Here is a 13311-nt window from a genome sequence, read left to right on the forward strand (position 1 = left end):
AGCACCTTAGCCTCTGTATGCTACACACCGATCCCAGGTGCCACCCGGTTCTAAAAGCCAGAGAGAGAGCCACCCTGGCCTCGGCCCTCCCCGGCCCGCGTACAGCAGCTTCCCACTCTCCCTGCCCTCGCATCTCTCCCTTCTGCAGAGAGAATTTCAGACACAGCTGTCGGGAGCGGTTAGGGTCTCCAGAGAAATTGCACAGAAACCGAGAAGCGCGGGAATGGCTCAGAACAAAGCAAGGACTGCTGGAACAAAGTTTAGTTCAGCTTGGATACCAAAGTTAATGAATCCCCCAACACACCGCGAGAGTAGGGGTGGGAAACAAGCGAAATCCAGTCTCCAATGACACCCCGGGATCTGGAAATGCTTACCTTGTGTTCCCATAAAAGCTAACAGGGAGCTGAATTGGAAACACAAAATAAGGCTAGTAAATTCCTGAAAGGAGACAGTTCTTTTTCCTTGGAGACAAACCAAATTATGCATTGCCTCTCTCGCCAGCAACATATTCTGGCTCAAACATTTTTAAAGGAAGGCTGCTGAACATCTGCTGAGCAATTAATGGAATGCAGGAGTGTGCTATAATGGTCCCCGGGAAGGTATTAGCAATCCTGCTTATGAGACATGAAATGTTGCAAACAGTGGTCCTTTTTCCTTTTAAAAATTTGTATTTTCTCCTGTCTGCAGGGGGAAGAGAGGAAGGGAAAGGCAGTTGAAGTGAAAGATCTGCATCCAATACTCTTCTTCTTTGTGTTTTCTTTTCCCCAGGTTTCTTCCTACCCATTAATAGGAATGTGTTAATTTTCAGTTAATAAAAGAAACTGTGGCAAGTGTCTCCATGCACTGATTCCCCCACCCAACATGCCGATCTTCCTACGTGTGAAAGAATTCCCTCCACTGTCTTAGTAGATATAGTCTACCACCCTGTTCAAATAGTTTTTAAAAAATCATAGTTACAGCTAACTGAGGAACAATCTCCAACAGGCAACTGGGCTCGCATATATTTTACTGCCTTACCACGATCACTGAAGTACCAGCCTTAACACAAACATTGTCTTTTGTATGTAAAAGTGTGGCTGAGTGACTCTGCACCTGTGGGTACCACCATTTCTAACACAATTATAGCAAAACGTGGCTAAATTCAGTATAACAGGAGTTTCCAAGACTCAGTTACGAGGCCGGCCCTTGACCTTCTCTCCCTTTACTCTTCAAACCAGAGCTGATGGCTCACATATGAGTCTGTCTGCATCCACTCCGGTCCCGAGCCAGTCATAACAGGAGGCTCAATAATGCCAGTTGGTCGGGTTTATAATTACAACGTCAAAGGGCTCTACCATCAAATCTAACAGGGAAGAGCCTTGAACAGCCACAATGGTTGGAAGTCAAAGAATTTTCTCAGTCTATCCAAGCTGGCCCCATTTAAGACGGGGCTTTCACCTGGAACTGAATTTTTGCTTCTGCTGTCTCATTCTTTGGCAACCTCACATCATACATATCTAGACTGTGGGGGGCTCTCATTCAGATCTCAGGGTGCTTACCTGAGCTCCCAATAACATCCCTCCTCACCCCTTTTTTTTGAAAATGACCGTTTGTTGTTTTTTTAAATATATCTTTATTGATTTCAGAGAGAGGAAAGGAGAGGGAGAGAGAGAGAAATATCAATGATGAGAGAGTCATTGATTGGCTGCCTCCTGCACGCCCCTGACCGGGGATCGAGCCCGCAACCCGGGCCTGTGCCCTGACCGGGAATCGAACCCCGATCGCCTGGATCCTAGGTTGACACTCAACTGCTGAGCCACGCCCAGCCGGGCAACATCCCTCCCTTTTGCCAGTCCTTCCCAGAGATCTGAGTCCTCTCCAAACTCCCTGCTGTGGAATGAACTATGAGCATTAATCAGAGAAATTTTCCAGAACTTCTGCATTATTCCTTGCCATCTGGACCTTAAACCAGTAACAATAAACCCTCCATGGCTATGGGGAGTGGGTTTTCTTTACCACGTGGATTCATGGATGGCTTTGCTGTGTCTGTTTCCCTGGACAAGCCACTGGCCAAGCCAGTTTCAGTTAAATACTCACGATCCCAGCCCTACACCAAATGTCATTACAGGAAGGCATCCTTAAGAAACATTTGAAATAAGATTTCGAATTCAACAAAATGATCGGACCTTTGGAACACATCAGAATCAGGTAAATAAAAACCAGGAACATGAAATAACTGATGGAAGAGAGGTATGTGAGGCAGGAAAAAAAAAAGTACGAAATTTATGTAATTTGCTCACTGAGATGCCCACCATTGCTCATTTCCCCACCCAGAGCACCACCACGACTGCTACATTAAACTTTGCCCCACTACAACCAAATCATATGTATTTTTAGGACAAAGATCCTTTCCCACTGCCCTTTATGTTCTATGCAGCGCCAGCACAGTACTCTGCAAAAATAAGTACTTGATAAATATTATTGATTTCATTATTAATATAGCACAATGATATCTATTTCTATATACTCGGGACTACCTGAATTATCATTGAGACTTCTAGATAGCCTTAGGGAGAGGACTTCTCCCTCCTACCTTTTACAAGTGAAGAGACAGACACTCAATGACATTCATTAATTTGTAAGATCATGACCAACTCGGGGGTCAGTTCCTGGCTATGGCTCCGTACAGCTCCTGAGTCCCAGCTATTTCCACTGCACTACTTTATTCAAAAACTAAAGAGAGGAAATTATTTGTAATATGAATGATCTGAATAAAATAATTATTTACAGAAAGACCAGAAAAAGTTATTTGTAGACGTGACTTCATTTTCAAGATTTCTGTTTGGACGCAGCTTACAATCATTTGAGGAGTACGGATTTAGGAGAGTCACTGATGGTTTTTGCCAGGGTCTAAGGAAAGTCATCTCAATTTGCTGCCTTATGGGTCACCATTAAGGCAAAAATGCCGAGCAAGGACACCTCCAAAGAATGATGCTCTATTTCTGATGAGAGGCACCATCTAGTCTTGTTTTACTAAATGAATAGGTTGGGATCCCCTCTGCTAGAGCCACCAGCGAGAACCAGGGACATGAAAACTGACCTGCTGTTAGGTGGGCTGCATGCACGAGGACTTGGATCCCGGGTTTCAGCTCAAAGTGCACCGAGTTTTGGTTGAGCTTGTGGATCAGTAGTTCTGATATCTGAAAGGAGACGTGTCACAGTGAGTGCCACCAACATTGTCATACCAACTAAACACAGATGTGCTGAGAAACATGTATTTACCGAGGCATTCCCAATAGTGTGCTTGTGAATTATCCAAATGAGTTTTATTATGATGTTGAGTTTTTATTCCAGAATAGGCAGAAATAATGTTTAAGCATGATCTGACTTTACATCTTTAATGCTACAAAATAGGAGAAGCTATTAGTCCATCAAATACATTTTACAATTAAAAATTATCCTGTGTTAGCTTAAAAAAAGCCACCTCCAATTTTTTTAATTTGTTATACACAGAACTTGAAAGAAGTAGGTACGTACAATTTATACACTGTGGTGAGACTCATATTAATTTATCTTAGTTCCTGACAGACTCCACCTTATTCCTTCTACGTCTCCCACCCCTTCCCCAGCCCATGCCCCGTGGCTTTCACAGAATAGATACTCTATGAGTATTTACTGGATGGCAAATATACCTCTTCTAAAATAACAAATTATAAAGTCCAAATAAAGTGCAACCACAACTTAAGTAATGAATTGGCTGGCCCTTGTTTCATGTGTATGGACATCAGCTGACTCACTGCTCTACTCGGGTTGACACATGTACCAGACAGGTGCAGGGAATCCTGGACCACAGAATATTTAACCCCAACAGGAGGCAAAGAGCCTTGTTTGGGTTGTAAGAGTATAATGTAAGGTTTTAAAGTCAAGGTACAACTCTGTTCACCTGTTTAAAGTAGAAAACCCAGCTCAATTTGCTCAGTTTAGCTTATCTTTTTGAGCAAATTCTGAAAAGCTATCCTTACACTCCTATTATTATTATTTTTTTAAAAATCCTCACCCGAGGACATGCTTTCATTTATTTTAGAGAGAAAGGAGTGGGGAGAGAGAGGAAGAGAGAGAGAAACATCGATGTAAGAAAGAAACGTTGATTGGTTGCCTCTGGTATGTACTGGTTGCCTCCCTGACCAGGGATTGAACCCGCAACCCGGGTATGTGCCCTGACCAGGAATGGAACCCACTGCCCTTCAGTGCATGGCACGATGCTCTAGCCAACTGAGCCACATGGGCCAGGCCTCACTATTATTTTTATCTGGGCTCCTTGCCTGATTTTTAATATTCTTATCTAATAATTTAGTATTTATTTATGTCACTTTTAAGTCTAATTAGATGCTTCCTGACCATGATTCTGCTAAATTCTTATTTGTTGTTTTCCTTTTATATTTGTTGAGTTTCATTTTGTCCATTGAGTTGCAGAGATGGCACCTTTGATCCTTTTATCAGCTAAGCAGGGTCAGATGGCTTTGCTTGGAAGCAGAGAGTCTCTTCCAGAAGCCCCTGCATGGTAACAGGCCAAACTGCCCTGCGGATGAACTTCTTCGCTGAGCAGAAGGCACTCGGGATGACTGTCAGTGACCTGTGGCTGAGCACCTGGGATCCGGTGCAAGCTCAGCCTCTCTAACGTTTTCATTTGGCGAACCATGCAGAAAAACAAGATCGTAATACAGTTCTATCAAAACCAACTTTATTCTGTATATTAAGCCATTCTTTTCCCTGGGCACTGGGAATCTTTCACTATGCTCCAGGGTTACAGAAAGAGGGGTTTCTAACGAGGGCTGCAGGATGCTCTTCCTCTGTGTTCCCTACGTTGTTGCAACACGCCAGTTCCCATTCTAGCTCATTCTATTCGCTCAAGGGTAAGGTCTTTATAGGACTCTGACCCTGCACTGTTAGTGGAGGTCAATCAGGAAAGTTTTGGTTATGAAATATGCACATACACTCATGTAGAAATGTGTAAATATATGTGAAATATGTATAATCCTGTATGTATAAAATATATATGCTGATCTACACATTATGTAGATGTGTACACATACACACTTACATTTACAGAAATAATGTTTAACTCAATGTCAGAAGTAATTAAGGAATTGCTCTGTGTTGCGGAGTCCAGGAGTCCATCACGTGGACAAAAGGGAATATATATTTGCTAGAGAAAGACTTTGGTTGCCTTCCGCTTCCACCCTGACCTGGGTCGGGTGGTACATGCCCTTGACCAAAAACCGAACCCGAGACCCTTCGGTCTGCAGGCAGAAGGGTCTCTAGCCACTGAGCCAAACCAGCCAGGGCGATTGTTCTTTTCCGACTAGTTGAAGTGACACATGTTTCCGATCCCTGAGAATATTTTTTTCCCTGAAGTCAGACATATAAATAACGAAACCATTTTCTGGTTGTTCAGAGTTCATCAGCACAACATCCTTCTAATTTTAATCACCAGGAGAGTCCCCTGTGAAATACAATTAACTTCCTAGATTTTTTGTTTGATTTCATTTATAGCATTGCTTCACTGGCTTTATCTGTGTCATTTACAAAACTAAGCAAGCTATGAAAAAAGCATCCAACAGCAGAAAGTATGCTTCATGTATTTAACTTGTATCAAAGGACATGTAATCAAGAACACATCGTCTGTGGGAAAGAAATTATGCATAGAGATAAAACTAAATAAAATTTACATTGCATACCAGAATAATCTCAATTAGAACCATGTACTTCTCTACTCAAATGAATGAGTGTGAAATTGTTGACAGATTTTGACAATATTTTTAAATGTTTTCCATGCCTTTTGCAGGAGTGTTCATCCTATATGGTTTCCATCAGGTCAACAGTTATATACAAGTTTTAAACATATTATCTATGCACGGAACACTTCATATTGGTAAAGTTGCGTGTTTCTTGTTGTTAGTTCTAACTCAGAATGTTCCAGGTGTTAGTGCTGGTATGTCCTTGGAAAGGAACATGTAACTTAAAGGATATACCTCAGTTTCCCCAGTTAATGTTTGAGGAGCTGAGACTAGACTGCAACATCGACTCCTAATCCCAGGGCATTTCCTTTAACCAGCTGACGAAGAAAGAGAGTGAAAGGTATTTGGAAAGAGGCTGGGCTAAGCAGGTTCAGAAGGTGTAACAAACGCCTTTCACTGATCACGCTGCCATCTCTTACGCATCTGCAGAGCTCACCACTCACTGGTAACACGGTCCCGAGTGGGCTGAACAGTGTGAGCTACGGGGACAGGCAACTCCTAACCCTATCTCAGAATCGCCACAGTCTGTTCACCAGTTAACACGTAAGATGTAACGTTTGGGGGAGTCTTCGGCTATGAAAGGAGTAGAATAAACTGGAGTCTACAGAAGTGTGGTGACAGCCTAAATGAGAAGGGCAGAACCTTGCATGATAAAGAATCTGGTGAAATAATGTGTGCTCGCTGGGAGATTGGACCCGCTGGAGCAAGTTGAATTTATTTTTCTTTTCTGTCCAGTGAAAGTGTTGTCTTAGCAAATTTCATTTATCCTTTTTATTGCCAACCCCCTCTGCTGCTCTCCCACACAGTCCACTTTCTGTTCTCATTCAGCTACATAATCGTGACCAAAGAAACAACATATTATTCCTGGCATCTGCCAAATGGTGGAATATGCTTAAAGTATCACTTCCCTTAAAGTACCACTTACAAAGACAGTGGGGACTCAATACGAATACTTGGAAAGCTGCCATCAACAGGATGCAGTGGGAGGCACCTGCTAAAGAGAAAACACCAATCTTCTCATCTCCCTCGCAAAGTATGAACTTTAAGTGCAGCGATGAGAGTAAGCTGGGTGGGGCTGAAGTCACTATGTTAAAATCTCCGGGGCCTGAAACACTGCAGGTGCATTTCTTGCTCAAACTGCAGGCAGGCAGGCAGTGCTGCTACAGGCTGGTGAAAAGCATCCTGAATGTTGCCTTTGGGGCACCCTAGGAGGGCAAAGGCGACCTCCAGGGTTTGCAGGTTGCATTTGGATACTGCAACTTGGAAGTGACAGATATCACTTCTGCTCCCAAGTCATTGGCCAGAATCAGTCACATGGGTCTGCCCACTGAAGAGAATTATGGGTAAAACCCTACTGTGTACCCGGCAGGCAGTAAGCTGGAAATACGTAGCCAACAGTGGTGACGGTTGCTGCGCAAAGATCACATTCAACATCTAAACAATTTTTAATAAAACAAATGGGGAAAAACACATGCTCAGGTTATTAGAATGGTAGTGTCAAACATAGAAACATGAAAAAAGAGGACAAGGGCAACCGAGCAGTTGATAAATTTATAAAACCTAACGCGAAGACATGGTGTAGTGTACAACTATAGATTCAAAAGGGGCTTTGAAGATTGATCAATGGAAAAGCTACACTGGGCTAAAATACTAGCGCTTATGTCTGAACTTGGTAGAAGGGATGCAAACCTTACTGAATACAAATAGCTCTCTGGTGCCACGTTTAAAGAGAGCCTTGCCTGGAATGACCTTGGAGCTGAACTAGTCCATCCATCCTGCTACTGTTACATCATTAAGGTCCCTTCAAATAGCAGTTGAAGAACCCTCCTTTTGGATTCAACAGAGGGAATTTCCCCAAAGCATACAATCTGTGGGGAAAGCAATGGAGCCAGAGACTAATTCTAGTTAGCACCAGCTCACCTAATTCCATTCTTTCTGAGCCCCAGAGAATCAGTTTGATGAAAATGCCTGGAAAGCTTCCTGGGTGATAGAATGAAGAAATAAATTGGCCATACACACTTCCTCCTCTTGTATACCCCATCACCAGCTCTAAGCTCCGTCCCCTTTTGCCATCTCGCTTTTGGTCCAACACTGTTTTTAGATATAGTTTCTTGCTTTAATGACCTTCCTTGTGAACTTCAGAGTATTTCTATGGTTCAACTTCCCATGTTAACAAATCTAGTCAGGGTAGGCTGTGTGGGCATATAAAAAATAGTCTGAGATTATGCATTATATTTCAGAAAAAATGTTTACTTCCTTAAGATGCTGCCAACACACTGTTCCGTTTTCAGAGGCACCTTTCCTTTCCCTGGATTTTAGACTCTGTATCTGTTGCCAAGTGTATACAGGGACACAAACAACCGAGGAGGGAATACATTGTTGGTGGCTGACATTTTTTCTCTCACAGTCTTCTTGTTCCTTTTAAGTGTTTTCATGCCCTTTACGGATTTTGCAAGATGACCTGTAGGCTCCCTATCTCCCCGGCAGAGCATCACAAACAACCTTGATACAGCAGGATGGTCTTTCCTCCCTCCAGGGAAGCCAGATACCAATCTGCTTACCTCCGATGATTCGGAGAGAGGGAAGTACATGGGGGGAGTGGGGGGACTGCTCTACATCTGAGCAGCTGGCCTCAGGGTAGCAGGATGCGCTGTCCCCGATGAGGCCAGCAAAGGGCAAGCAAGTGTCTCCTCACTCACAGGAAATCTGAAATAAAGACTGGTGGAGCCCTCCCAGACAGAGGTCACTTGATTAACCCGGCCCACGTTACTTGATAACAAGGTCAAGTACCTCTCACTGCGAGGGATTTTCAATTTATTTCACAGAAAAGATAGCTCAGTCTAAGCCAGCATCCCTCTCCCTCAGGAAAGCTGTTAGAGGAAGCTGAGGGGAGGCAGGAGCCCTTTCTGGGGCTTTGTCCTCACAGTCTTCAGGGTCCATCTGGCCAGGATGCCATTCCCTGCTGGGGGTCCTATGTTGTATCTTACAAGAAAGGGGCTGGGGCATTAAGAGAGGGGATAAGGTCGGCCCTTCTCAAGTTCCATCTGGGATTCAGAGCCTTCAAATAAGAGTGGGGGCTCATTTCTGTCATTTGGGTTTGCTCTGATTAATTTAAAATTTCTGTACACTTTATCACAAAGGACGTCAGTTGCTTTGGCCTGCCTGGTGTTCCTTCTCTATTGCACACATTTCTCTTTAAAGAACCAGGTCCTTTTTTTTTTTTTTTTTTTTAAATCTCAGTCCATTTGATTTAGAGGGGCCCCTACATCCCTGATCCAGGGAGGGTCTAACACCTCAGAGTTGACACACTCTGTCCCTCTAACCATGGGGTGAGCTAAGAGATGCCTACTTCACCTAAGTCGGGCCAGTGGGGATTGTCAACTTGGGGCTCCCGCGACGCTGCCTTTTGGGTGGGATTGCCACGCTGACTAAATAGAAGCTGGGACTTCCTGGGCCCACTCCTGCTTTCCTAGGAGCTGGCTTCATTCTCAGGCAGACTTCCCACGTGGCAGCAAAGAAAACGGACAGGAAAAGAGGAAGACAGGAAGAGTGGAGAGTAATCTGATGACACTTTTGAGTGGCCCTGAATTTATCCATGCCCGAACTATATTTCTTAATTCAATAAGCTCATAATTTCCCTTTTCCCCTTCAATGTGTTTGAATTAGATAGCTGTTATTGTATCAGAAACACACACACAGATACAAAACAAAGCACAACATCTCTCCTTCATTTCTGGGTACAACAGCCTTGGTACTTTTGGGTCCCCAGAAGTAAGGCGGTATCCAAATCCTGGCCTGCAGCACGGCGGTGGGGGTGGGGGTGGGTGGGTAGGAGAGCACTAGGCTTGAGAGCTCATTACAGAAACAACTAGAATCTCATCTCCCAGAAGAGTAGTTTCACCCTCCGGCAAGTCACATCTCCACCTTCGGGCCCGAGTTCCTTCATTTTAAAGCGACCGAGTGAGACAGAAGGATCAAAGGACCCCGCTTTGGAGGAAAACTACAGGTTTCTGATGCCTGACACCTGGCCCAGCTTTATACGTTGCTCTCAGGGCTGAACTTTTAATCAGGGTGATGCGAGTCTCCCCAGGTAAGATCCGATCTCGAGCGCTTGGTGTGGCATTTGTTTGGCCACTGTATTTAGTTGAGCTTGAGCCCTGAATAAGCCTGAAACACTGGCAAATCCCTTAAACAGAGTTACAGTCTCTAGCTGGGTACCTTGTTTTCCTGTCATGCTATAAATCTGCATGATAACTTAGATGTGCCATCCTCACTCCAGTGCGGTCATTCATACACGTTCTTCCTGTTTCTTCCCGACCTTGTTGCCTCCAATAATTTCATTCATTAATCTTTTTTGCCCTTCCTCCCACCAGCCTCTTTCCTCCAGTACATGCCCTTGACTATATCAAACAGTCTTAAATTATTCTCGCATTTTCCATATTTTCTCCCCCTAAATGGCCATGAATCTAACCATCACCCATTTAGCATTTATTGCGCCTCCACTCTAGGACAAGTACCTTGCTGTATCATTTCTTTAAAGGGATCTCAAACACCCCAGGAGACGGGTGTTATAGATTGTGAGGCTCTGGCTGAATTATTGAACTTTTCTGGTCCTATTTTTCTTCATCTATAAAACAGACACCATGACGATCAGAGCTGAAATTAGAAACCTGCTTCGTATTTCTCCAAACCTGTGCTCTTTCTAATAAAATAGCTGGACTCCCTAAATATGTACCAAATGCTAAGTCACACAGCTTTCAAAGAAGCCAGCTACTATCAGGCCTCTGATGAATGGTTTATCGGTATCTGGCACCAGGCTACCTGGGGACAATTTCTCAGCTCTCTGAGAGTGCCTCTGGAGGAGGCACTCAGATAAGACAGAGAATTAAGAGAAACAAGGGTTACAGAGGAAACTGACAGTCAAAGCAAGATACAGCGGAAGTTTCACAGAATGTACCCCTCTTCTTTCTACACTTCCCCTCAAGGAAACATCTAGAATGTATTATACTTTTAGAGAAACAAGAAAACTATGTGGAAACAGAGATGCCCAGATGATGTGGTGGCTGGGAAATCTGCTGGCTCTAAACCCGGACTGCTCCATACTTGCAAAGATTAGGGTCGGGATCTCACGGACAATCAGTAAGGTTCCCAGAGGAGCGACCTAAGGGCCTGGGACAGTGATCTCCTTTCCCTCTAGGGTCTCATCGGCGATGCTGTAATAAGAAGTAATCCATTTTTTCTCCGACTAAACTGCAGGTGCAGATAATAATTTGTAGAATATGATGGGATGCCGAGTGGCAGTGCTGAGCAAGGTCAGATGCAAACCCGATGGGTCACCGGCTGCCCGCTCTTCCATGGCAGTTCACTAGGAAGTGGGGTTCAGCAGGGCTCCCCATGGCCGCTCTGTCGTTTATTACTTGCACCTGGAGAAAATGACAGAGGCGAGTCTTCTGCCAAGTGAGAAGGCGGCCGGTGAAAGAAGGGCGTGTGGGAGGAGGCAGGCCATGCTGTACTTTGAGGTTGCTGTTCATCAGGCTGTTGGAGGAGCTTCTCAAGGCATCTTGGAAGACTACAGATCCGAGGGCTAGATTATGGGTTTATTCTAAGTACACGGAAAAGCTCCAAGGACTAGAGGGGGAAAAGCCAGTATTTATTGAGTGGCCCAGGGAAATCCTATTTTTAATCCACTGGCCAGAAAGAAGTTAAAAACTGAAATCATATAGTTTCTAACCAAGGCTGATCATTTTGACTCAGTGGATGGAAAAGAACAGGAAAAACAGCACATAATAATAACCCCACTACAGAGGCTGGAGAGACTTTCTAAGTTAAGAGGGGGAGTGGGAGGGTAAAAGACAAAGCGGCAGCTGGGAGAGAGAGAAACACACAGAGACATAGACTCTCTCCCTCTCTCTCTCTCTCCAAACGTGGTGGGAAGGAGGAGGCAGTGGACCCCAAATAGCCAGTGAAGGTTCCCTGGAGCCAATACCACTTGTGTTATAACCACACATCAGGTCGTCTTAACACGGTGGTGATAAAGAGGATTTGCAATTTGTGCAAAATCTGTACCTTTTATAAGAGCTATTATGCATATTGTATCATTTAAGTCTCATGACACGCTCGTGATGAAAATAAGTCAAGTAAAATATAAATGGGTCCAACCTCTACGATTTGTTCGGCCACTCACCTTTTTTGTTCTGAACATCTCGGGCAGTTCGTCACGTCAACATGCACAGGTTTATGGAACTCATGAAAACGCTGTGAGCACCGCACAGCGTGGATGTACTCCGAGGAACTTAGCCACTGCCTACAGCACTCTCGCATGTGTGTTTCTGTGACGCTGTTAGTTAGGATCACCAGATTACGAAAAAGAAGTGGAAGAGCAGAGAGTCCGAAGCTCCACAAACAGCTAGTGCCCTTCCTCTCCAGCCGAGATCCCAGAGAGCTGCCGTCCTGGTGGGTAGACACCAGCAGGAGTGAGGGCCAACCTCTGGGATAAGCTCAACTGTCCCATGGGGCACTCACCTGCTCCAGATCCTCAGCTGACCTTTTGTTCCCTCCCGTTGGATCCTGATACGGCAAGACAAAGAGCTCGGCAGCCGTGGGTAAGCCAGGGAGCACCGCCACCAGGATGTGGGGGCTTGGGACCCCAGTGGCCTGAGGGAGAGACACAGAGAGCATGTAAGTCCTGCAGGAAAGGTGATGAGAAGGAACCAAGTGTTCAGCAGGGAGCGGGGAAGGGTGGTAAGAAGACACAAGGAGGTGCGGGTGGGGTGTGCAAGCAGGTTCCTGGGTGCACCTGGTAGGAAGGGACGTGAGAGCCGGCACTGGACTACAGGTGCAGGTGCCCGAGTCAGCCCGTCCGAGGTGTGATCTCAGCTCCATCCCTGTGAACCCTTGAGCACTTTATCTCCTCTGTATCTACATTCCCTCAAGAAAGAAGTGGGGATACCCGCAGTGGTTTTGAGAATTATATAAGCGGCACGTAAAGCATCTGTAGTCATGCCTGGGGATTCAAACATTAGCTCTTCTTCCAGCAGGCATCTCTGGTAGGTGGACTGTGCCGGCGCGAAGACTCTCACTCACTAAATGTCATCATCTGCCCCTCACGCCTTAACCTTTTTTAACCTAGCCCCCTCCTTTGTGGAAGCACTAGAGTTACCCCTTCAAATAGACCAGTTGCATCAGTGACTCAACCTAACGTAACTCCCCCATATCAACCCTCAGACACCTGCTGACTTCTCCACACCCCCAGAACCCGAGGAGCAGCCCGTTCCATGGAGCACGCTGAGCCCTTCACTTTGCCAAGCTGAATCCTGTTAAAATTAGTTACCACTCAAGGACTTCCTCTTTGTCTTACTGCACCTGCTCTCGCTTGAGCTTATATCCCAGGGTTTCCCCTGAGTCCATTCTCTAGATGGTTCTAGAGTCAATAGCTCCAATCCCAGCTTTACCCTTCAGCGGTCTGTCAGAATGCCATTCATTTGGTTGTTTTACTAGGACTTCCAACGAACATGTCAAAAAGGAACCTTCTCAT

The 13311-nt window shown here is 45.0% G+C and overlaps 1 protein-coding gene across 4 annotated transcripts in view; it reads right to left on the reverse strand.

Annotated features, from left to right (window-relative positions):
* The window catches only part of SORCS1 (sortilin related VPS10 domain containing receptor 1), a 394451-nt gene that overhangs the window by 15764 nt on the left and 365376 nt on the right, over positions 1 to 13311 (reverse strand). For all 4 annotated transcript variants that reach the window (XM_087823933.1, XM_087823932.1, XM_087823934.1 and 1 more), the window contains exons 23-24: positions 12300 to 12431; positions 3080 to 3179 (exon numbers count right to left, since the gene is read on the reverse strand). In XM_087823933.1, coding sequence (XP_087680059.1) covers positions 3080 to 3179; positions 12300 to 12431 — 232 coding nt within the window. The remainder of the gene's footprint in view (positions 1 to 3079; positions 3180 to 12299; positions 12432 to 13311) is intronic.

This window comes from Miniopterus natalensis, chromosome 14, assembly GCF_054644295.1.
Source record: "Miniopterus natalensis isolate mMinNat1 chromosome 14, mMinNat1.hap1, whole genome shotgun sequence".
Classification (NCBI taxonomy): Eukaryota; Metazoa; Chordata; class Mammalia; order Chiroptera; family Miniopteridae; genus Miniopterus; species Miniopterus natalensis.